Source organism: Diplotaxodon limnothrissa, linkage group LG6, assembly GCF_057381915.1.
Source record: "Diplotaxodon limnothrissa isolate DT_005_m linkage group LG6, D_limnothrissa_male_GT1.1, whole genome shotgun sequence".
NCBI lineage: Eukaryota > Metazoa > Chordata > Actinopteri > Cichliformes > Cichlidae > Diplotaxodon > Diplotaxodon limnothrissa.
In genome coordinates, this window is record NC_140601.1 from 41,365,064 (window position 1) to 41,387,543 (window position 22,480).

At 44.4% G+C, this 22,480-nt stretch overlaps 1 protein-coding gene across 1 annotated transcript; it reads right to left on the bottom strand.

Annotated features, from left to right (window-relative positions):
* Nucleotides 1-364: 364 nt before the first annotated feature.
* dtd1 (D-aminoacyl-tRNA deacylase 1) lies at nt 365-21,338 on the bottom strand. The gene is made up of 6 exons (XM_085355225.1): nt 21,275-21,338; nt 19,825-19,915; nt 18,861-19,096; nt 16,298-16,395; nt 7,412-7,576; nt 365-1,227 (listed from the first exon to the last, which is right to left on the bottom strand). The coding sequence occupies exons 1-5, from the start codon at nt 21,315-21,317 to the stop codon at nt 7,421-7,423; spliced, it is 624 nt and encodes a 207-aa protein (XP_085211351.1). The 5' UTR covers nt 21,318-21,338; the 3' UTR covers nt 365-1,227; nt 7,412-7,420.
* Nucleotides 21,339-22,480: the final 1,142 nt, after the last annotated feature.

A 22,480-nucleotide genomic window follows, 5' to 3' on the forward strand; every position in this document is an offset into this window, starting at 1 on the left:
GACAGTAGTTAGCCAAGACTCGGCTGGTTAGCCAAACTAATGTTGTTAGCAATGCGCTTTTACCCAGTGGATGTTTGTTAGCTAACTTAGCAAGTCGGCGTGCAGCATCGTGCTTACATGTAGCTGGAGATTTAATGCAGGCTGTTGTTTGAAGCTTTTGTGGGGTGTTGCTGCAGACTGCTGTCTACTTATTAGTGACGTAGCTTCTGATTCCAGAAAGTGAAGACCATGCAAAAGGCCAGCAGGGGGCGACTCAACTAGCTGCTAAAAAAGCAGTCCATTTGTACAGAAATCAGTGTGGGAAAAATTCATCAGTGATCTGAAATTTAAAAAAAAAGAAAGAAGGAAAAGTAAATACTGGTGATGTGTTTATGTGCTCCGCTGATATTTTTCGGTCTTCTTTACTAAAACATGATGATCATTTTACAAATTTACAGCCAGAATTAGGAGAAAGCAGGATCCAGGTGCACATTTAGTTTCAAATTAAGAAGGTAAGGCCAAAAAGACTGAGCTTGAGGACTTCACTAACCAATGACTGACTTTACAGAAGTTTCATCTCAAGTCTTTGCATATGAAACGTAAACTTGTCCAGCTACAAACAACAGGGCCATTTCTTTTACAGAGCAGACGGTGGTAGCAACTTCAGTTTGACCTTAAACAAAATCTGCTACTCAAAAAGGTAAAATAACCTCTTAGACCTCAAAAATTTGACAAGTGTCACAATATATAACAAGCTTGGTACATTCTCACTACCATGATGTTCCTGCAGTATAAACTCGGAGCTGAGCTGTGCTTCAGGGTCAGAGTCATGTCTCTAAACAGAGACTAAGTCAGAACAGACAGAGAGAAAGCAAAAGACAAAGAGACAGATGGCGGCAGAAACATGAAACGATGGAAAGAAAGGGAGCGAAGGGAAAAGGAAAGCCGAGCACATAAAGCTACTGGGCTGCACGGTTTTATGATGTTGCCATCACCCACGCCTCCCCTCCCCTCGCAAATCTAAGAAAACTGTGCAGTGTCATGTGGCCAGACATCATCTTTGCTACATGTAGCCGGTCCTATCTGAGTGTGGAGGAGAGAGGCCAAGGGGACGATGTCTGAAACAGGCTGAACGAATCCTGCTGATTTCCAAACAGGAAGGACAGTCCAGGATCAGGTGAAAGAGTCGCTGAGGTTTAAGGCCTTCCTGAGGAAACTGGGCTCACCGTCATGTCCCCAGTACGACATCTGCAAGACACGAAACAGCAGTAGTTTAAACTCTTTTTCTTCATACTCTCTCAGTCATTACACAGTCATTCACATCATTACAGAAGATCAACCAAATGTGGAAAAATCTTCCCATGTGACCCCCACAGGATGAGCTGATCTTTGTTGCATAGCAACTTTAGCAAATGTAATTAAGCCCTGTGAAATTAGACCCTGAAACCATCAACATTATCAGGGTTACAGCACCTTTATGTTTATAGGAGTCAAAATGTAGCGCTTTGGAATTTTCTTAAGCCTTTTTGAGTCCTCAAAGCATATTTATTGGGCAGAAAATATCCATGTGAAAGTTCAGGATGAAAAACACATTTAAGCTCTGTTAAGAACTACAATGAAATCAATTTCACCCCCCGGTTCAGCTTCATATTTATCTCTCTCGCTCATGTCTGAGGTAGGCTTGGTTAGCATTCGGGAATCAAACCCACAACTCCCGTTCCAAAGGTGTGCAAGTCTTACTACCACGCTATCCAGCTGCCTTCTCAGACAGGGCATACATGGAACGCCATAACCAAGTGGCTGGCATAGCATACAGAAACATCTGTGCTGAGTATAACCTGGAAGTCCTAAGGTCAAAATGGGAGATGCTGCCTAGGGTGGTGGAGAATGACCGAGCTAAGATCCTGTGGGACTTCCAGATACAGACGGACAAAATGGTGGTGGCTAACCAACCGGACATAGTGGTGGTAGACAAACAGAAGAAGACGGCCGTAGTGATCGATGTAGCGGTTCCCAATGACAGCAATATCAGGAAGAAGGAGCATGAGAAGCTGGAGAAGTACCAAGGGCTCAGAGAAGAGATGGAGAAGATGCGGAGGGTGAAGGTAACGGTGCTCCCAGTGGTAATCGGACCACTCGGTGCAGTGACTCCCAAGCTAGGCGAGTGGCTCCAGCAGATCCCGGGAACAACATCAGAGATCTCTGTCCAGAAGAGCGCAGTCCTGGGAGCAGCTAAGATACTGCGCAGGACCCTCAAGCTCCCAGGCCTCTGGTAGAGGACCCGAGCTTGGAGGATAGAAGCTCGCAGGTCTTTTTGTTTTCTTTTAATAATATATTTATTATCAGAAAACAGATGAAACATACCTGTGAATATTCCATGAGATTCTTATGATATGCTCATAGTTGGTTTATCCACTAGGAATTTTGTTGGGTGAAGTCTCGTTTTTAGTTATCTTGGCTGGAGCTGTGTATTCAGCTCCAGCCAAGATAACTAAAATCAAGAAATGATGACATCGGGTTTTGATACCTCAAGAAAATTAAAATAAAATAACAATGTAGGGCATAAAAAAGACAATGGTTTAATCCTGAGCTCTATCCTGCTCAGACAGCAGACACACACGGACCTAATCTGCACAGATTATGGTATTTATGGACTGGGACACTCCAAAGATCACAATCTAAAGCCCAAATTGGTACAAAAAAAGAATAATCTTTTCTAAAAGATGGTCTATGGTTTGAGTGGGGGACCTATATACTAAAAGCCACTGCAGGGGTGTGGTTTCCTACCACTCTCTCTCTGCTTTCATGTCTGGTCAGATTAAGACTAAAAATCTTTAAGATAAATCTTTAAAAACCAACTAACACAAAAAGCAAGATTATATCGACAGCAATATCTTTATGGACTAAAATAAGCCATTCAAAGCTAAGCATGGACGCTTTCCCCCCCCACAGACTTTGGCCTTATTTGTTACTTTCCCATTTTATTCCTGTTAAAATGAAAAGTAGTAAAAATTCCTGGAGGTTTAAAGTGCAGCTTCCATTTTAGGTGAACAGACAAATTCAAAAGTCTGCATCATATTAAAAGATCTGCACAAAAACGCTGACGGTAGCAATGAAAGCTAAATTTAAAGATGCAGTTACGTGTGGTGTGAACATCTCCGACAGTCCTGAGAACAGCTACAGCTGGAACCTCTTCACAGCAGCTGAAACCTTCCTGTACTGATAACTTAACATAACTCTATTTTGAAATTAGAGCGTTGCAGACAGGAAGGACGAGCAGAGAAGATAATGGAGGGCTGTCGCAAATTATTCGATGGAAGTCGAGCACGGCTCATGTTTAAGTCACGCAAAGCAAACCTGGGGAGCACCAGTTCTCTCTATAAAACATGCAGCTACAGAGCTAAGCAAGCAAGGCCGCTGTCCTTTTTCCTCTTTCTTCCACCCATCCCTCTCTTTCACTACAGCACACACACTTCCCGAGGTGCTGTGTGTGCACTCTCTCACTCCAAAATCCAAATAACAGTCACCTTATCAAAAAAAAAACCAAAAACAAAAAACCACTCCCTTTCCTCTCACATTTCCCCCTCATCCCTGGCTTCTGGTCAGACCTTATGTAACAAGGTGCTGAAGCCTCCAAAACCTGAGGATTACACTGCATCCTCCCCCGCTGTGGAGGAGTTCAGGGAGGACATAATAACATTGCACCTGCAGATGTTTTGATGGAGGTTTTAAGCCATTAGAAGCTAACAGCAGCTATCAGGTGACTGGATGAGGATCACTCCAGAGTTTTTTTCCCCATACAAGATATGAAAATGCTGATTTAGTCAATAAAAGTCTAAAACTTTGGGATCAGGTTTTCCGCTTCTGGCTCAGGGTGTTTGGCGTGTCATAATCTCCTGCTCAAAAGTGACTGAGTGCCGCCTACTCCAATCGAGAGACGTCAGTAAGGTTCGACTCTACGGATTACTTCTACACCACATATTTCCTCAATAGATTTTACATTTAGTGTCCACTTCATTAGACACACCTTTGTAGTACAGGGTTGGCCCCTTGTTTGCCTTTAAACCTGCCTTAACTCAACATGACACAGATTCAACAAACCGCTGGAAGCTTTCCTCAGAGATTTTGTCCACATCAACACGACAGCATCACACAGTAGCTCCAGATTTGTCAAATGAACACCCAAAGGTGTTCTACTGGATTTAGATTTGGTGACCTTTGTGACAACTTGAGCACAGTGAACTCAGATGATGTGAGCTGCTGGAATGAGCCATCAGAAGATGCTCGGCAACAGCACCCAGGTAGGCCAGCAATCCCCAACCCCCGTGAATCGTTTGGTACCGGGCCGCGAGAGTTGAAGCTCGGGTGTGAAATGTATAGTTTTCAGGGTTTTTATCGGTTTTTAGTTGGTTATCTCAGTTGGTACTAAGCATTGTTGGCATCTCCCACACCATTACACTAGTAGCAGCCTGAACCATTGATGGATTCACGCTCTCAGGCTAAATTGCCAGAGGGTGTGGTCTTCTGCTGCTGTGGCCCATCAGCTTCAAGGTTTGATGTGCTGTACACTGAGAGATACTCTTCTGCAGTTCAGATCAGCAGTTTCTGAAGCCGACCAGCCCAGCTCAGGTTGCACTTCAGCAGGTCAGCATGCTTAAATGCATTGAGTTGCTGCCATGTGATTGACATTACTTGCTCCAGACCAGCTTATGTGTTCAACTTAAGTTACTATGGTAATGAGAGCCACCTTCGTGACAGTGAAACTGATTTAAGCTTGTGATACCTCACCAACCCATTAATCTCACCTCTCTGGTGTCAGTCATGCTTTTGTCTGAATGCAGCTAACTGCACTGCCCCATCTTTGAGCACAAGGATCAGGAAGCATTGCTGCCAGTTTGAGGGCATATCCATTAATGCACGTCTGCCAGAGGGTTCACAGAGGGAGAGGAGCTGTGCTGCAGGAGCCTGCAGCCTCAGCAGGGAGAGCAGAGGGGGACACAGAGAGAGCTGACTCAATGCCTCCCCATCTCTGTTCTCCCAGAACTCGTCTGTTTTTGCACTAGTAAACAAATACTCAAGGCAAATAAGAACAACCCCCCAAAACATACCCCCCCACACCAAACCACCCCCAACACTGCAATAAGAAGCACAAAATGAGAAACAAACAGGTCTGTCTCTCATGAAGGTTGCTGAGTTTCACCGCAATGTCAACAAAAACAAAGAGATCAGGCACAGATGGAAAAAGGGAGATGTGGAAAACAAGAACAACTGTAACTGCTTCTCACTGCAGATTTAAGGGCGCCATATTGCACATGACACCATACACTAATATTATAAATGGGACATAACTATTTTTGGGAGGTGACTGCATTTGTTGACAGTGCAAAAGACAAAAATGATCTTGCACAGATGCAAAGCCATTTTGTTCTCAGAGTTTCAGCAAATTTAAAAGGACCTAAAACCAGGTAAGCACAGGAAATGCTGTTTAAAGGTATAACTCTGTTTCCATAAATAGAGTTATACAAAAAATACTGCAGTTTAGAAATGATTTGACTGCTCAGTATAAGTAGTAAAGCATTATATACATACAGATACACCAGATTTCCAGAAAAATTGGGAATAAAACTAAAATCGGCTTTTTCGTCATACACTTGAACATTTATTTAACAGACAAAAGGACAAAGAAAAGATTTTAAATGTTTTTTCCACTTAAACTTAATTTTATCTCTTAAACACATTTAGATGCTTGCAACACACTCCAACAACTTTGTGCAGAAACATCAGTGAGTTCTGGGCCCAAGCTCATCCGAGATGGAGCGAGCAACAATGGAAACGTGTCCTGTGGTCACATGAGTTCACGGCTCAACGTGCACCAGTGCCCGTAGCATGGGGGCTTTGCACATATGTGAAGGCACTACGAGGAGGAGGAATTTTAGACAGACATATGCTCCCATCAGGAAATTATCGTCTTTTCCCAGGAACTCCGTGTGTAGGACAATGCCAGGCCTCATTGGAAAAACCTGGCTTCGTAGACATGGAGTCTGTGTGCTTGACTGCAGTCCTGATCTGTCTCCCTTTGAAAATATCCAGCACATCATGAGGAGGAGAATCAGGTTTTAGTTTTTCTTGGATTTTCAGGAAGTGTCCCAACTATCCCAGTGGGGTTTGTACCGATCCACTACCTAAAATACTGCAATTTCACTTCCCATAACCCAGGTGGTCTTTGATGGTCTGCGCAACACAGCAGATTTACTATTATCCAACTAATAATAAGAAGTCACTAACTAGCAGATGTGAGGCTTAGCAGACAGCTAGTGCTTACAGCTGTGTTAGCACACACCTCAAAGTAGCCACATCGCTAACTCTGAGTTTTACAAAAATGCAAGCAGGTGAATTATTAAAAAACTCCACCTCCTTCCAAATTTCCAAAACATGACTAATTTTAAAAGCTTGTTTTTAAATTAATTATGTGCCTGAAACAACTCCATCACAGATCTCCATCCTGGGATACTTTCTGGCTCACAATGCATCATCCTCCCGTACCGTTTCCAAACCCCCACCCTCCCAAAAAAAGTTGAGCAGAAAAGACACGCCAGCCCAGACGCTCAGCTCTCCATATGGTCACTAAAAGCTGTTGCAGCAAGTAAAAAGCCATTTTATGAGCTTGATATCCTGTTTGCTGTGACCTTTCCAGGAGAACCGCACACTAAACACAACTACCCACAACCTCGCACACACATAAACAAAGTGACGTGCGTGGACGAGCATGCAGGGTAATTAAGTCGGCCGGCAAGCTGTCCTGTTGTGGCTCTAATGAAGTTTCAGTGGTACCAGCCTTGGCAGACACGTTTCCATATTTACACTTGGTTTGTTTCTTTAATTTCTTGGATCAATTTATGAACTTCCTTCTGCCAAGGCTGGAGGAGCTTTCCAGGTTACATCACTACTCCAAAGTTGTGGGAGCTGCCTCCACAACGGCCAAAAAAACAATAACTGCAGCTCTGAGATGACGACTGTGCAGAAGCAAATACTAAGAGTTAGAATTAGACTAGAAATGTCAACTTTTTTTTGTTTAAATTGTTTTTGAATATTGTGTAGAAAGTATGAACAGCAGGTGCGTGCAAGCCTTTTACTTACAGTCAGAGCCGTGTGCCTGAGATAACCACATCCTCCTTCTATGACATCATATATTTGCAAGAGTAGAAAAACAATGTGAAACTGAGCGGTTAGAGCAGTGTGAAGCCTGAGCTTTTGTCTCACAGGTGCTCTTTGTGCACAGACTGATAACAGATAACAGCATGGGGCGTCCCCTTTAAGATGAGCCTTTATTTAGTGGGAAATGATTGACAAATTCTAAAGACTAAATTAGACAGACACGCCTGAGCGTAACTGTACCTGACTGCATGTGTGTGTGTGCATATTTCCTGTTCACCTTGATGACCTAAGGCTCCCTCTCCGAAGACACGTCCCCCTCTGCCCCACTGCTGGCGTTGGGGTCCTGTCGAGAACGCTGGGCGCCCTTCTCCCTGCCGGACTCTGAGGGACCCTTGGAGCGCGTCTTCTCTTTCCTCTGCTGCTGCTTTTCCTGCTTTGATAGCTGAGAAAATACAAGAAAGCAAAACGGCTGGGTCAGAAAGACAACAAGCAGTTTAAAACAGCAGCTAAGCTTTTAAGATCAGAGCTCTCACGGGACACACACATTGTGGTTTTGTAAAATTTACACAAGTGGAAGCATATAAGTAGAAAATTAAATAGGCCCTAAGACTGATCCTTGTGGTACACCACAGGTAATGTGAGCCGTAGATGATGTAATCAAAAAGAATCCTTCCAAATATTCCTGAATCCAGATCCAGATTTCGATCGAGTCCGGCTCCTAAGAATAATATTTTCATGCAAGTCTGGCCATAAGCTTTTTTCCCCCACCTGCTAACAAGCAGACAAACAACCCGGTCACATTACATCGTAGACAGAGGATAGTTAGAATAAGTAATAATAATTTATGGATTCTTATTTCTAAAACTGTAACATTTCCCTTTTCCTACTCTGCGACTGAAACCTGACTCATCTGGGCCTCCTGGTGGCTCTGTGGTCCCACCATGAACATGCTGCATCATGACTTGCAGATCATGACCTTTGCAGTATGCTCAGTATTCACCCAAAGATCCTGACATGCATGACAATTACAACAATTAATTAAACAAAGAAAAAGAGGCCCGGGCCAGCACTCCACATTTGTGATACATGACTACTTCTATTCTCTCGGCATTTAGAGCTATTCCGAGCTGTCATATGATCCCCTCAATGAGTCTATTGTTGTGACTGCACGCACTCCCTCTTTTCAAAATAGCCCTTCATGCTGCCACTCAGCACAACTAGTCAGACAACTCTACTGATCAAAAACCGCTCCTCCCTCATCTTCACGGTTCATAAACATCACTCCACAGTGATGATGAAGTAGGTATGCTACCTGACATCCAAAATAGTCTGGAAACACAGATGGTAAAACTTTTATGGTTGTAGGAGAAATATTTATGAACTACATGTCATCTTAAAAATCCAAAGCATTGCATAAGACATTACATTATTCAACAAGTACAAAAAAGACTGTTATTCCCAGCTGAACCCATTAACATGCTGTGGTAAGAAACTAGGCCTGCTGTTGTCTTTGTTGATGATATCGGTCAGATCAGTGAGTATCTGGAAAGTGACACCATTTTGCTAATTATGCCTCCAGTTGCTGCTTGTTTGTGGGTCTCTCTGCATCCAGTTAATAACTGAACAGCATGCTCTATTGGGTTGAGATCAGGTGGTTAACTTGGCCATCAAAGAATATCCCATTTCTTTGCCTTAGAGATCTCTCAGGTTCCTTTTACAGTTTGCTTTGGGTCATTATCCACTGGCACTGGGAAGCTTGGTCTAATCAGTTCTGCAGCAGTTGGCTGAATCTGAGCAGAGTGCAGCCCTGCACACTCCAAAATCCATCCTGCTGCTCCTTTTTTTTTTTTTTTTTTTTCTAAATGACATCAGAAACAGCAGTATGCGACATTACGTGATGGCAGAGCTTCAGTTCATCCTTTGTCATTTTTTTTTTTTTTTTTTTTTTTAATAAATAGGACAGGGGGAATGAATGAGAGAAAGAGGGGGAGAGAAAGAAAGAAAACCAAAGGGGAGAAGAGACGGTGAGAAGGGGGGGGGAAGAGAGAGAAAAAAAAAAAAAAAAAAAAAGAACTCCTGGGTCACCTGTATGGAGAAAAAAAACAAACAAACAAAAAAAACAAACAGAGGAGACAGCAAACAACAAAGAGCAACATAATAATAGAGAAAACAAAGCACCATCACAATAAACTAGCTAGCCATAGATATCAATATTTACTAAATAATAAACGATATTGTGCAGCACGCAAGATAGACAGCGCACAGTGTGCTTTGAGGCAGCAGCCAAGAAAGCTTTAGTCCGCGTCTGTGAATACCCATGTGTGCATACCTGTGTGGATCAGCATGCTTGCATTCCAAAGGTTTCTCCATGTAATGATCTGCTAGGGAGTGTGGGGGGGCCACAGCCCCGTCCTCCAGGGTGTGAAGCGGGTATGGAGGAGATCAAAACTCCAGATATCCAGAGGCCCCCAGAACACAAGAGACCATGGAAGACCAACAGAGGGGCAGCCGCGCCACTATTCCAGTAAGAGCTGAGGAGAGTCCCAGATGAGGGCTCGCCCAGCAGCCGCGGAGCAGAAGTCAGGGGGAGTTGCAGTGACGCGCCCGTGAGCTCCGCCGGCCCCCAGCTGCGCCTGAGTGACCGAGCCCCAGGCCGAGAGGCCGGGGGCACCCCACCTCCAAAGGGGGCCCGAGCGAGCCCCAGGCCCCGACAAGCGGCCGCCAAGGAGTGAGCCGGTGTGTACCCGGACGCCCACCCCCAGACACAAAGAACCACCAACACACCGACACCTGAGGGAGTCCGCCACCGGCAGGGGAAGTGGTGGTGGGTGGAGATAGGCCTCCAAACCTTGGAGGGCCTGAGGTGTCCCCAGAGAGGTGGCGTCTGATACCCAACCTGACATATAGACACAGACATACAGGCACACACAGACACAAACATCCATTCCCACCCTCATGCTCTCATATGCACTCACTCCACACTCAACCAACGTGGAGACAGACATAAAGAGACGCTGTACACACAATCACACTCCCCAAGCGTACTCTACAAACCGGGTCTAGGTACCCTTGCCCCTGGAGGGGGGAATTGCACCCAGACCCAGGTGGTGTTACCCTTTTCCCTGCGGTGGGGAGAGGCAGACCACCCCGACTCCGCAGCAGCAGGGAGGCCCCACACCCCAGACCGCAGTCGGACGGCCAACTCCTCCTACTAGCCCTCCCGCTCCAGCAGGCCGCAGAGAATGGGGGTGGGAGAAGACTCCAAACCTCCCTCCACCCGCTCATTGTAGTGTTGATGCATATGTGTTCTAAGGTGCAATTAAAACCCAGGAGGGCATGGAGCTACCTGCCATGGAGCAGCAGGTAAGCGCATAGTCCCTCCTGCTAGCCCTCAATGACTAAGTGTATTTAAAATTGAGAGGTGGGCAACGACGTCAGGGGTGGGGTGTACACCCTGATGGTAAATTGGACTCCGTGATTGTGCCCACCCCCAAGATCCTATATGTATGTGTAATGAGAGTGTGAATAATGTGAATGTCTAAGTTGTGGGATAAAATTGAGGCAGAGGCAGCCAGAAGGGGACAGGGGGGGGGGGTAGCCTCCTCTGCACCCTGGTGACATACCCCCACTCCAAGGCCCTGCATGTGTGGGTGGTTGTGGAGGAGCGGGAAGAGGGAGGCAGCTGGAGATGGGGAGGGAAGGAAGGGAGGGGCAGGTAACCCCTCCCTGGGGCCAGCTCCCCCGCTGACCCCAGTAGGCACTCCCACCCTCCGCAACCCGCCAGGGAAGGGGGGCCCAGGCCCATCAGACCGGGGCCCAGTGCAGTAGCGCCCTCCGGCTCCACAGAGCCCTGGACAGTCCACCCAACCCCACCACAGAGAAAACTGCACCCACCCCACCATCCACACATCTTCCAGACTACATAAGACGGTAAACGCCCAGGCTGAGATCTTCCTCCACCTCTCCTGTATCTCCCCCTCCCGCAGAGAGTTCCTGAAGAGAAGAAAGCTCCTGCAAGATGTGACCACCCCCCCCACCAGATGAAGAGCCCCCCAGGCGGCTCGACGCACCGGCGGCACCCTGCTCCAGGGCCGGGCCCCCATGCACCCACCCGCCCACAACCCCGGCAACACACCAACCAGGACCCAAGCCCCCGAGGCCCGGCCCGGGCCCCAGCCCAGAGACGGAGCGCCCCCAGAACCCCACGCCCATCCCGGACCCACCCAGGGGCAGCCAGGTTGCCAGGTCAGTAACCCACGTCCGTCAGCACAGACCCTCCCCTAGCCCCGCTGCACGCTCCTATCAGCACTCACGTCATCAATAAAAGCAAATGACATGGTTCCACACGCGCATGCAATAATGTGACCTCCAATGTGTTCGACAGATGATGTGGTATGCTTTAGATCAGGAGCTGTTCCTCTTCTTCTCCACACTTGTCATTCTTTCACAAGTTAATCTTTGTTTCTTCTTTTCAAAGAATTATTTTTTCCAGAACCGTGTCGTCTAAAACAGCGTTCCCCAACTTTTTTTGCGTCACGGACCGGTTTATGTCTGACAATATTTTCACGGACCAGCCTTTAAGGTGTCGTGGATAAATACAACAAGATAAAACCAGTACCGGTACCAAAAAAGGGAAGATTTATTCATAACACACGGGAAAAGACCCAGAGAAACCAAGTTACAGATAAAAACGATAAAAACCCTGAAAACCATCAATTTCACATCCGAGCTTCAACTCTCGCGGCCTGGTACCAAATGACTCACAGACCAGTACCGGTCCGTGGCCTGGGAGTTGTACAAATCTGTACAAATGTACAAATCTAATCAAGCCTCCCCGTTCTTCCTGTGTAACCAGCGGTTTGCATCTAGCTGTAAACGACTGGTTTCCTCTGCATTTCATTTCAATTGATTGTAGACTGAAAGAGATGCGTCTACCTACTCGAGAGTGTTCTTGACTTAGATGTTTTTTTCTTAACCGTGAAAATCGTTCTGTCATCATGTACTTTTGTAGTCTTCTGTGGTCCTTCAGGCCTTTTGTGATTGCTGAGCTGATTGGTGCATTTCATCTTTGTAAGAATGTTAATTTTTAACACTGCTGATGTGTTTGCTCTCTCTAATAGGTGCATTTTGTCCTTCAGTCTAATGATTGTTTCCTTCTCTTGCATCTCCATCTCTTTGGACCTCACATTCAGAGTTCCAGTGAACTGTTACCAAATATAAGTTCAACACTTGAATGAACTCCTCACATGTCCATAACACTGGTTGTAGGTCAACTCAATTGCTTTTAAACCTCTGAAAATGGCGTCTATGTACATTTTTAAAAAAATTCTAAACAGTTAATACAATACTTTTGTTAATCCCCTTGAATTAAAGCTGTGCTTCAGTCACATCTTGATTGTTTGATATAACACCGTGGTAGTGCACAAAGATATCTGTTTATAACTCCAACACTAAAGCTCCGTCCAAACCCAAAACTCTGATCTCCAACCCAGTGAAAGCTTAGCATGATCAAACATTATGTAACTCCTGTGAATGTTGGGTTTCAGCCCACAGCCTAAATCAAAATGCACCAACAGTAAGGTGAACAAACAGAAAAACTCTGGAGCCCTCTGCCATCGGGCTGCAGCCTCCAGCTTCCCAAAGAGAACATCCAAAACTGGATGATTTTCATTGCTCTGGATAACTCTATTGTTTGCTGGCCGCTTGACCCTGTGGTGGACTAAATCCCTGATTCATGGAAAGAAAGGAACAGTGTCTGCTGGCTGTTGCTTCATTTCCCACCCCGTGCCAAGCGTAGCCTATTGGCTGGCCTTTTATCCCTCATGTTCAGTCTTGGCTTTGGTTCCTCAGCCCCCACAGCAAAACATCCCAAACAGACAAGATTAAAATTCTGAGGACTGCTTAATATCCCTCCCTTTGGGCAAGCAAGCCAAGTCCACCAAGGGGAGAGCAGCCAAAGCCTGCCTGCAGCCAAGGCATAAGGACGCTAACTGGGCTCCACAGAAGTGAGCAGAATTCAGGAAGGCTGCACGAAGCTCGTTCTGGTGGCAGAAGGAGCTGAGAAACATCCTGTCGCTGCAGGAGACCGTCCACTTTTGCACTGATTTCTATCTCCATTACTTGACTCTTATTCATTCATAAATCAGCGGTTAAATGCACAAACCCCCCCCCCCCAAAAAAAAAAAATTTCATGACTCGTTCACAGAATCACTGCAGAGAAAATCGAGTAAATCCAAAGTTGAACAAATCACGAATGAGACCATGATCATGTAGCTTGATCCAGCCTTAAAAAAAATGAGGAGTGAACCTGGACTTTTCTTCAAAATAAGAATTTGATCTCAGTTATCTTGTTTTAATAGTTGTCGAAACACAAAAATTGTGACTGAAATTAAAACCTGACAAACTGATCAATCAACAAAGTTTTTGCTTCAATTAAAAAATGAAAGAAAGCAAAAATGCATCAATGATGCAAAACGGACTTGCAAAGAAAAGATAAATATTAGTTACAGCTGCATGTTAATAAATCATCTGCTGCAGTGTTAATTGGTTTTATAAAAATAGCTTGCTTTAAAAAAAAAAAAAAAGGGACATTTTGCAAAAACAGGCAGGAGGAAGATGAAGATTTACAGATGTAGCAGGATTTGGGGATAAATTTATGAAGTACATCTCTGTTCACAGTTCAGATTTTCACAGCCGTCCTGTAACGGTGTTTGTTTTCTTAACAAGCGATGTGGCGAGAAAACACTTAAAGGCAAAGAATCAATGAAATACAAAGTCACTGAAGAAGCATTGGGTTGTGGTACAGGATGATCTTAAGAATAAAGATCAGTTTATATTTTGAGGGGACACTTTGAGTGAAGGTGAAAATTAGGACTAAATGAAGCTAAAAGAAGTTTGTTTTATGTGTTTTAAACAAATAGAAAATCCTGGATTGGCTCTGGAACCTTTCCTTCATTTTAGTTTATTTAAAAAGGTAAAATAATAAGAAAAAAATAAGAAAATGAAGCTTCAAAACTGTTAATTTAATTCAGCTCTGGTGCTTTCAGTCCCCTGGAGCTGGTCCTCTGTACTCATATCAAGACTTCTCAGAAGCTAAAATGAATCACCTGCTAATGTACTTTTCATCCAGCACCACACTGATGTCGCTTTCCCTAAAAGCACCGAGCATGAAAACCTGTCAAAGCTCCCTGCATGCAATCAAAATGATATACTAACCCTTTCAGATCACAGCGCACACTTTCAGAATAAAACCATCCGTTTAGAAAGGAGGCATCCTGGTTTGACTCTGGTTTCCTGGAGCAAACAGTTACAGCCTGGACAGGTACAGCAGAGGGAGAGCGTGAGCATGTGGGCCGATGGTGCCAATCATCTCAAACCCACACATAACACCCTGTCTCTCTCTATCTCACACACACACACACACACACACACACACACACACACACACACACACACACACACACACACACACACACACACACACACGGGGGACTTTTCAGCTCCTTCACGGAGGCGACTGAGTGATAGTGAGATATCAGTGAATCAGCGCGGCTCCGTGGGGGTGACACACGTTAATCGTGGCTGCTGTCTGAGAGCTTAAAGTTTTGTTTTCTGCTTTCTCAAATCTAGATTGTTTTTCTTGAATCCTTAATTTGGGATTTGGGATCCTGGAATTCTGCAAACTTAACACCCAGCCTAAAAAGCACTAGCTTTGCAAGTGAAACAAACCACGAGCACATCAGCATAACGACAGGGGCACATCTTACATGAAGGGCTACAGCCAGCAAGTTAGCAGTAACTGAACCTTCAAAATAAAAGCGTGGGGCCTGTTCAATGGTAGATCAGTCACACGGGTGTCTCATATGGATGAAAAAATAAAAGAAATAAGTAAAAATAAGTAAGCTAATTTAGTGTGTTTTACTTTTCTAATATTTTACTTTATTTTGTTGAATTTTTATTGCATTTGTGGAAAAAAGTCGATGAAAGATTGTGAGTTATAAAACCAAAACGATCAGCTGGGCAGCAATGATCTGTGAGTTTGTGACTTTGAGTGAGATGATAGGTTTTCCCACATGCAGACGCATCCACACAACACACTACTTTGTGTATTATACTTCTAATATTCATTTAACTGGCTGGATTTATAGATGTTATTGGATATAATTTTTATATTGTTTTCTTTCCTCGAGTTTCACTTTGCTTAAATTCGAAGCATTTGTGGATTTTAAAAATAACCTCTGTGTGACTCTTTCAAACTCAGATCTAAGGATGCATGACTTTATAAATCTTAGATTTAATTTTAGTCAGTCAGATATTGAACAGTATTCGTATAAATCACACAAAATCAAGCAAAATAAACTAAAAATAAAACAAACTTCAAGAAACCTGAAGGGTATAAATAATGGATGCTTCTTATTTCACTCATTTTAAAAAAGAAACAACAACAAAAATCTGTAGCATAAGAATCAAGAGTCTGTACATGAGAGGAGAGCAAACACCGCCACCTGGTGGTACAATAGAAATGAACTCCTTCACACTGACAAATTAGGGAGCTCCTCCCTGCTGACCCTCTCAGAATCAGCTGATTTTTTTAATTTTTTTTTTTGTGCAGTAACTTTTTGGAGTGTGACTATATTCAAAAAAATGTTGCATGCCTTGATTAGATGCACCAGAGTTACAGGCCCTCAAAGTACAGAGAGACGGGAGTCTGTCGAAAATCGGTGCTTTCTTAGTCACCTTATTTTTTATTTTTTTATGTAAGTACAGGGAGGTATCCATGTGAAATTTTGATTTCCTCTGAGCATCATTGTCATGGGACGCATCCTAGTTTCAATAAACTGCAGCAATTTCATGTCTTTAATGTAGAGGAACAGAAACAAGCATTGATACTGGAGCTTTTTCTGATCATTCACTGGAGAAAACTTGCATGAAAAATGCAATTTGGGCAAACTTTGAAACGTCATCTGACAAAGTGGGAGAGTTGCTGCTCAGTACAAGTAACAGCATATGAAAGGTCTCCTTGTTATCTAACTCGTATACAAACATGACAGGTGATCGGTAACAGGTAGACTCCTGCAGGCACTGCACATTGGAGGAAAGGCAGCGGCCAGTGGTATCTGAGGTATTAAGATGAGTCTTTAAAGCTTCGTGCCGAGTGATGTACCTGTTTGGGGTCTGTGGGTCCAGTCGGTGATGTCAGTTCGATGGTGACCGGTCCGTCGTTTTGAATGTGGACCTGCATGCGAGCCCCAAACTTCCCATCTACAATGATAAAACCAGGAAGACAAATGAATAGAGATTACAGTTTACAGGCATCAGCACTTGATGTTTCACGATGTGACGTGGAGCTTTGAGACATTGGGGACAAAGGCGACGGAGAGGTGCGAGGACAGGAAGTTTCTCAAATGTTCTCCTTTCTTCCACCGAGTCCACGAGATTAATGACACCATCTGCACAATGAAGCCGTTGGGCCGCGGTGGAAAAAGCGCTGCATCATCGCATTTTCTCTCTGGAGGGGGAGGCGGAAGGCTTCCTAATTAAGAAGCCCTACACCTCCCTCGCTGGGACAAGGTGTTCTCCTCACCTGCTCCCCGGTGGGCTGACCCAGTTCACCGCCACCGTCATTGCCAGCGCGTCACCACACCGATGATCTGCTGTAACCTTACACCGAGATGGGAATACGGGCAATTAAATAGCAGGGAGCAGGATCACTAGTCCAGGCCCATAAGTGTGTGGCAATAGCTGTGACCTTTGACCTTTTGTTTCCAATTAGCTTTGTATCAGGTAACAGGCATTTTTCAGCCATGCCGTCCTGCAGCCTCCTGGGACTCTATTAAGACTGGTCTCTGAAAAGACCGCCAACAGACTGTGGCTATTTTTTTAATTAAAATAATCCATCTTAGCTAGAAACAGCAGCTATCAGCTCAATATCAATATCCAGACCTAAACTCCAGCAGGGGGCAAAAATCAGAGGACTTTAAAGTGGGGCAGTGAAGATGATGAAGGGCTGGATTTACTGAGAGGGGCGTTGAGCGTTGAGGATGAAATAGCTATGTGCTAATTAGAGTGCAGCTAGTTCATTTCATTAATGACCAGCTTTTTAACTAAAGCAGCACAAATTAGCAGCTCCACAACAAGCAGGCCTGACGAGGGAGCGGGTAACCCGCTAACCAAAATATCAGCGTGAAGGTTTCACGCAGCCGTTTTTCTTCACACACAGCATGACAATTCAGATTAAAGGTAAGCAGCTGATGGGTATGATATGTTTTTTACTCTTCTGCTGGAAATTACAGGGAACTGTGTGATCTCTGGATGAATCTGACACTCAGGTGGAGCAGAGGGTTCATCGAGATGAAGCATGCTTTATAACAAACCTGAAAATACCTGCAACCATCGGTGCTACCCCTCAGCCTGCTTGCAGACACACCTATGGCATCAATTCCAAAGTCCTACATCATGTGTTAATGAAATGTTACTGAGCCACCTGCATAAACATGAGCACAGCTTTTGTTCTTCTTGCTGCATGCATGCATGTCTTGTGATATTATGGATGTTTAGAAATAGTCGATTAGACGATTAAACATCATTATTGAGCACCACAAGTCAGTTAAAGCAATTCTTCTTCCCTTTTTATGAACGTACATTACTGGTCACCGGCTCGTCCTGTAATTTAACAACACTATCCTCCAACATCTGTAGCACCCGCAGACACCTGAGACCCGCTCTCTGTGATAGGAAGTTGTAAAAAAGCGAGGTGGAAAGTCGGGCAGACGACAGCTGCATAAACCAGCGCAGGTCTGCATTTAAAGTAGAAAATGGACAGGTGCTGGTTCGATTTATCAGAGAAAACTAGCGTTTGATTTAACCATTTGACCAAAGAAGCATGTGGATGCTACGGATCCTAGCACTGCTAATGTTAGCACACGCAGCAATCCAACCGCAGTCTGAGTGTTTGCAACGTTAACATCAGCAAAAAGAGATGCACATCTCAGCGGCATCTGAGAATAACTGGATTATCAAAGAATATTATTCAGTTTCATTCATTCTCTTAAATAACCACATGTTCATATGGACAGTGTTTCTTACTTTTGGACAAGTAAACTGGTCACCAGCAACAGAACTACTTGAGAAGCTGGAGGAATTTATTTAAAGTTAATGTTAAATATTGTAAGATTCAAACTAGGGATGTAGTCAACTAGTCAGCAAACACACTGAAAGCATTTAAAACTGAACCCAGCCCAAGCACGAGGCTAAACATGGCTGTTTAACAGCTAACGTTAGCAGTGCTAACTTTAACCTTCACTCTCTGCAGGCTGGCATCCACACGCCTCTCACACAGCCACTCATTTCCTACTTCAAAGTATTGCAGTGGTTTATAGTTCATGTCTGACCCTTCACATCGTACCATACCAGAGAGGAAGAGGCTCTGCTGGTCGTTAGAGTCGCAGCTTTTGCCAACTGCTGACACGCATCAATAAAGTAGGAACAATCTGTTTAACCGACTAACAAAGCAGCGATCTTAGACTCGATTAGTCGCACACGTCTAACATTAATCTGACTCGCTTCACATCAGAGTCCCATTAACAGCTGCTTTTAATAAAGATTTTAATCTTAAACTGCTACTGCAGTTTAAAGAGTCAAACCGGTGTCCACAGCTTTCAGTCACAGTGTTTTATAGTCAAAAAGAAGGCTTTGCTGACGTGGCCCTACGCCTCTGTTTGACCCACCTTTAATGAGCTCCGGTTTGTGGGTGCTCCTCATGTTCTCCAGCATGCTGTCGTAGAAAGGCTGAGCGAGTTCTGCGGGCATGGCCGAGTGGAAGTCCGGCTTGTTGCCCTTCAGGATGCACTGCAGGGTGAACTGGCTCACACACAGAACCTCAAAGTCTCGCTCCATGACACTTTTGCTCCACGCTCGGCCGTGCTCGTCCTCGAACAGCCTCAGGTTCAGGATCTTACGCACCCTGAAAACACAAAGATGAGAACAACACAGTAAGCAGCCTCTCCTACACTTCTGTATTTTATATTAATCTTTGTTTTTATTTATTTTACACTTTCTGTTTTCAATTCAGTCAACGGTGACAATAGCCATCCATCCATCTTCATCTGCTTTATCCGAGGCCGGGTGGCGGGGGCAGCAGCCTAAGCAGAGACGCCCAGACCTCCCTCTCCCCAGCCACCTCCTCCAGCTTATCCGGGGGAACACCAAGGCGTTCCCAGGCCAGCCGAGAGATATAATCTCTCCAGCGTGTCCTGGGTCTGCCCCGGGGCCTCCTCCCGGTGGGACATGCCCGGGACACCTCACCCAGGGGGCATCCTTGTCAGATGCCTGAACCACCTCAGCTGGCTCCTTTTGATGTGGAGCAGCAGCTGCTCTACTCTGAGCCCCTCCCAGATGGCCGAACTTCTCACCCTATCTCTAAGGGAGAGGCCAGCCACCCTTCGGAGGAAGCTCATTTCTGCCGCTTGTATCCGCGATCTCGTTCTTTCGGTCACTACCCACAGCTCGTGGCCATAGGTGAGGGCAGGGACGTAGATCGACCGGATCAGAATCATTGAAGACATTAAATTTTTGCATAAATGTTTTATTATTTTGACTGTGTGCTTTTAGTTTATTTAGATTTCCCTTCTTTTTATGATGAAATTACAGTGTTTGAGATCTCAGGGTGTACTTTCTGCTTTCTGCACTCACATGTACTCAGCATCCCTCTGCGTGTCCTCCACAGATATGCCCAGCAGCACACACAGTCCACGTCCGATCAAGCTGATCTGCTCCTCGCCCACTGCAAGAAAGCACAACAAAATGAACACTGGCACAGAGATATCAGGCAACGCCGTGCCCACAGAGATCACAACCAACTTGAAGAAATCAGACAAAGGAGATTTTATGTTTTTACATCCTCAAAATTTGTTCATTTTCAAGTTTCTATAAAAGCATTACAGGCAGCTTTGGACATGTGTGGATATTTGCAACTGCAGTGAATTTGTTTTTCGTCTTGGATACTTGGAACTGATTTAAACCTAGCGGTAAACGCGTTCTACTTGACTGTCTGAGGGTCACTTTGGCCTTCTGTGCACCGAAGCAGCGAAATTATACCAACGCATGTCTCAGAATCCATTCAATGTAATCTCTCACACAGATGCATGCCCTACAGAAGATATGTGCAAACATCAATTCTTGCCATTATTCAAACTGTAGAAACCATCAAATTTGTGTCTTTAATATTTGTTTCTTCAGCTTTTTGTTCATTTTACTTATTTTTTTACATGACAAAATGAGCCATGTCAGAGATGTCAGCATCTGAACAGACTCACACCAGCAGCCTGTTGCTTACTGGCCAGCTGCTCTAACCTCTGCTCTTCTAGCTACTAAGAGTCATGCTGTATATACTGGACAAAGGATGCTGAAGATGGAGCTGCCAGGCAGGAAGAAGAGAGGAAGACCACAGAGAAGACTCATGGATGTAGTGAAGGAGGACGTACAGAGGGTTGGTGTGACAGATACTAGGGTAGGATCAAATGATGATCCACTGTAGAGAGCTCTAGAGGACGTCATGTTTCCCACACAATAAACATGAAGATGGATTTGACTGATTTTCTTTATTGCGATAGATTGTGAGAATTGTGACTTGACTTTGTACTTTTTAAGCATATTTAGGAGAAAAATAAAAACTGACCGGTTAAATCAGCACTGTAGACATTTTTAAACGCACTTTCTTAGCGTGAGAAAATAATATAGACTGAGAAATAAAATGTAACCACGCATATATGAGCGTGTTTTTGTGAACTGTTTGCCCTCCAGCTGTTGTTACTGTTGCACACCGGCAGCTAGCAGAGGCTGACAGGTGGCCGGCTGTCGGAGAACAGTCGCCAGCCGTGACGTCTGTCGCTCAGCCGTCAGCCCCGCAGACATACAGGACATGTTCACTGCTATCACGCCCCTCTGAGCTCCAGCAGCGGCTGACAGCTGGAGAGACAACAGCTCTGCTGCATTCATTCTGCATTCACTCTGCTGGCTAATGCTAACCCTGCTAGCTTAGCTAAGGCGACGTGTCAGCGACGGAAACGAGCGGAAGCTGTGAGCAGGCTCGAGTTTAAATACATTCTTAAAATGCAGCAGCCGCGCTCAGGTTAAAGCTTACCTGTCACACTCGCCTTCGTGACTCTCTGAATGATAGCTTTCATTGTTGTGGTTGTGTTGGGGAGCACACTGTCACAACTTCCGGGAATCAACAGAGCGCACGGCACGATGTCTCCCCCTGGTGGTTGAAACCGGTAACACGGGTCCTGAGATTCAAGCGTACAGGGAGGAATTTATTAAAGCCCACGCGAGACTTTTACAGCTGACAGTTTTTACTGCGAGCTGTCAAAGTGGATAAAGCAAGAGTGAAATTAATAAAACCTTAGTTACCCAGAAAACCGTGAAGGTGAACCTGCATGCACACATGCTGCACCTAAGGGGAGTACAGCCTACTTTAATAGACAGATAGATGCTTTATTGATCCCACAAGGTTAAACTTTTGTGTTACAGCAGCATGATAAAGAATAAAATCGTACAGTGTACAATACACAACAAATAAACAACAAAGTAAGAGGTTTATACTATGAGACTGTTGTAAACAAATTCTTGCAGTGTGATAAAAACAAACAAAAACGTAGTTAAAAACAATGAAGAAGAAGTGCAAATTGGATTAATAAATAATATGTATAACTAAAAAAACAGCAGCATGAAGGTATAATACAAAAGCATGCTTCAATCTGTAGGAAAGATTTCCTAAAGCGTTCTTTATGGCAGTGAGGTTGAATCAGTCTGAGGGAGAAGGAGCTCTGCTGCACCCTCATATAGATGTCATCACATCAAAAGTGTTTGCAAGTGAGTTTAATCATTGCGTTGTATTGAAATCCTCCTTTACAGTGGGCTGAAAGAAGCTAGAATAGAGTATCTGTTAAAGAAAAATCATAATGCTTGTAAAGTAAGAGCCAGAACAAAAGTTTTAAAGTCTTAAAGGGCCTAAAGTAAAGAATTCCTTTATTGGATCAGCTGTATGGGATTAACTTAATGTTGCAGTTGGATATTATTTTAATTCCTTCTTATGCTGCCGTTTTGATTTATCAATAATAATACAGCAGAATACATGAGCAGGTTTTAAAACCCCAAATAAAAACTTTAAAATAAATTGATGAAGTTTAGTTTACAACATTTTAAAGTTTTACCCCCAGAAATACCAGTGTTTTTGACACGTGGATGCTAATGACCTAACACTGATTTCTGACAGTAACCCAAACAGAGATGACTACACGATGAGGGGACCATGATGAAAGACCACAAAGTCAAACTTCTTTTTCTT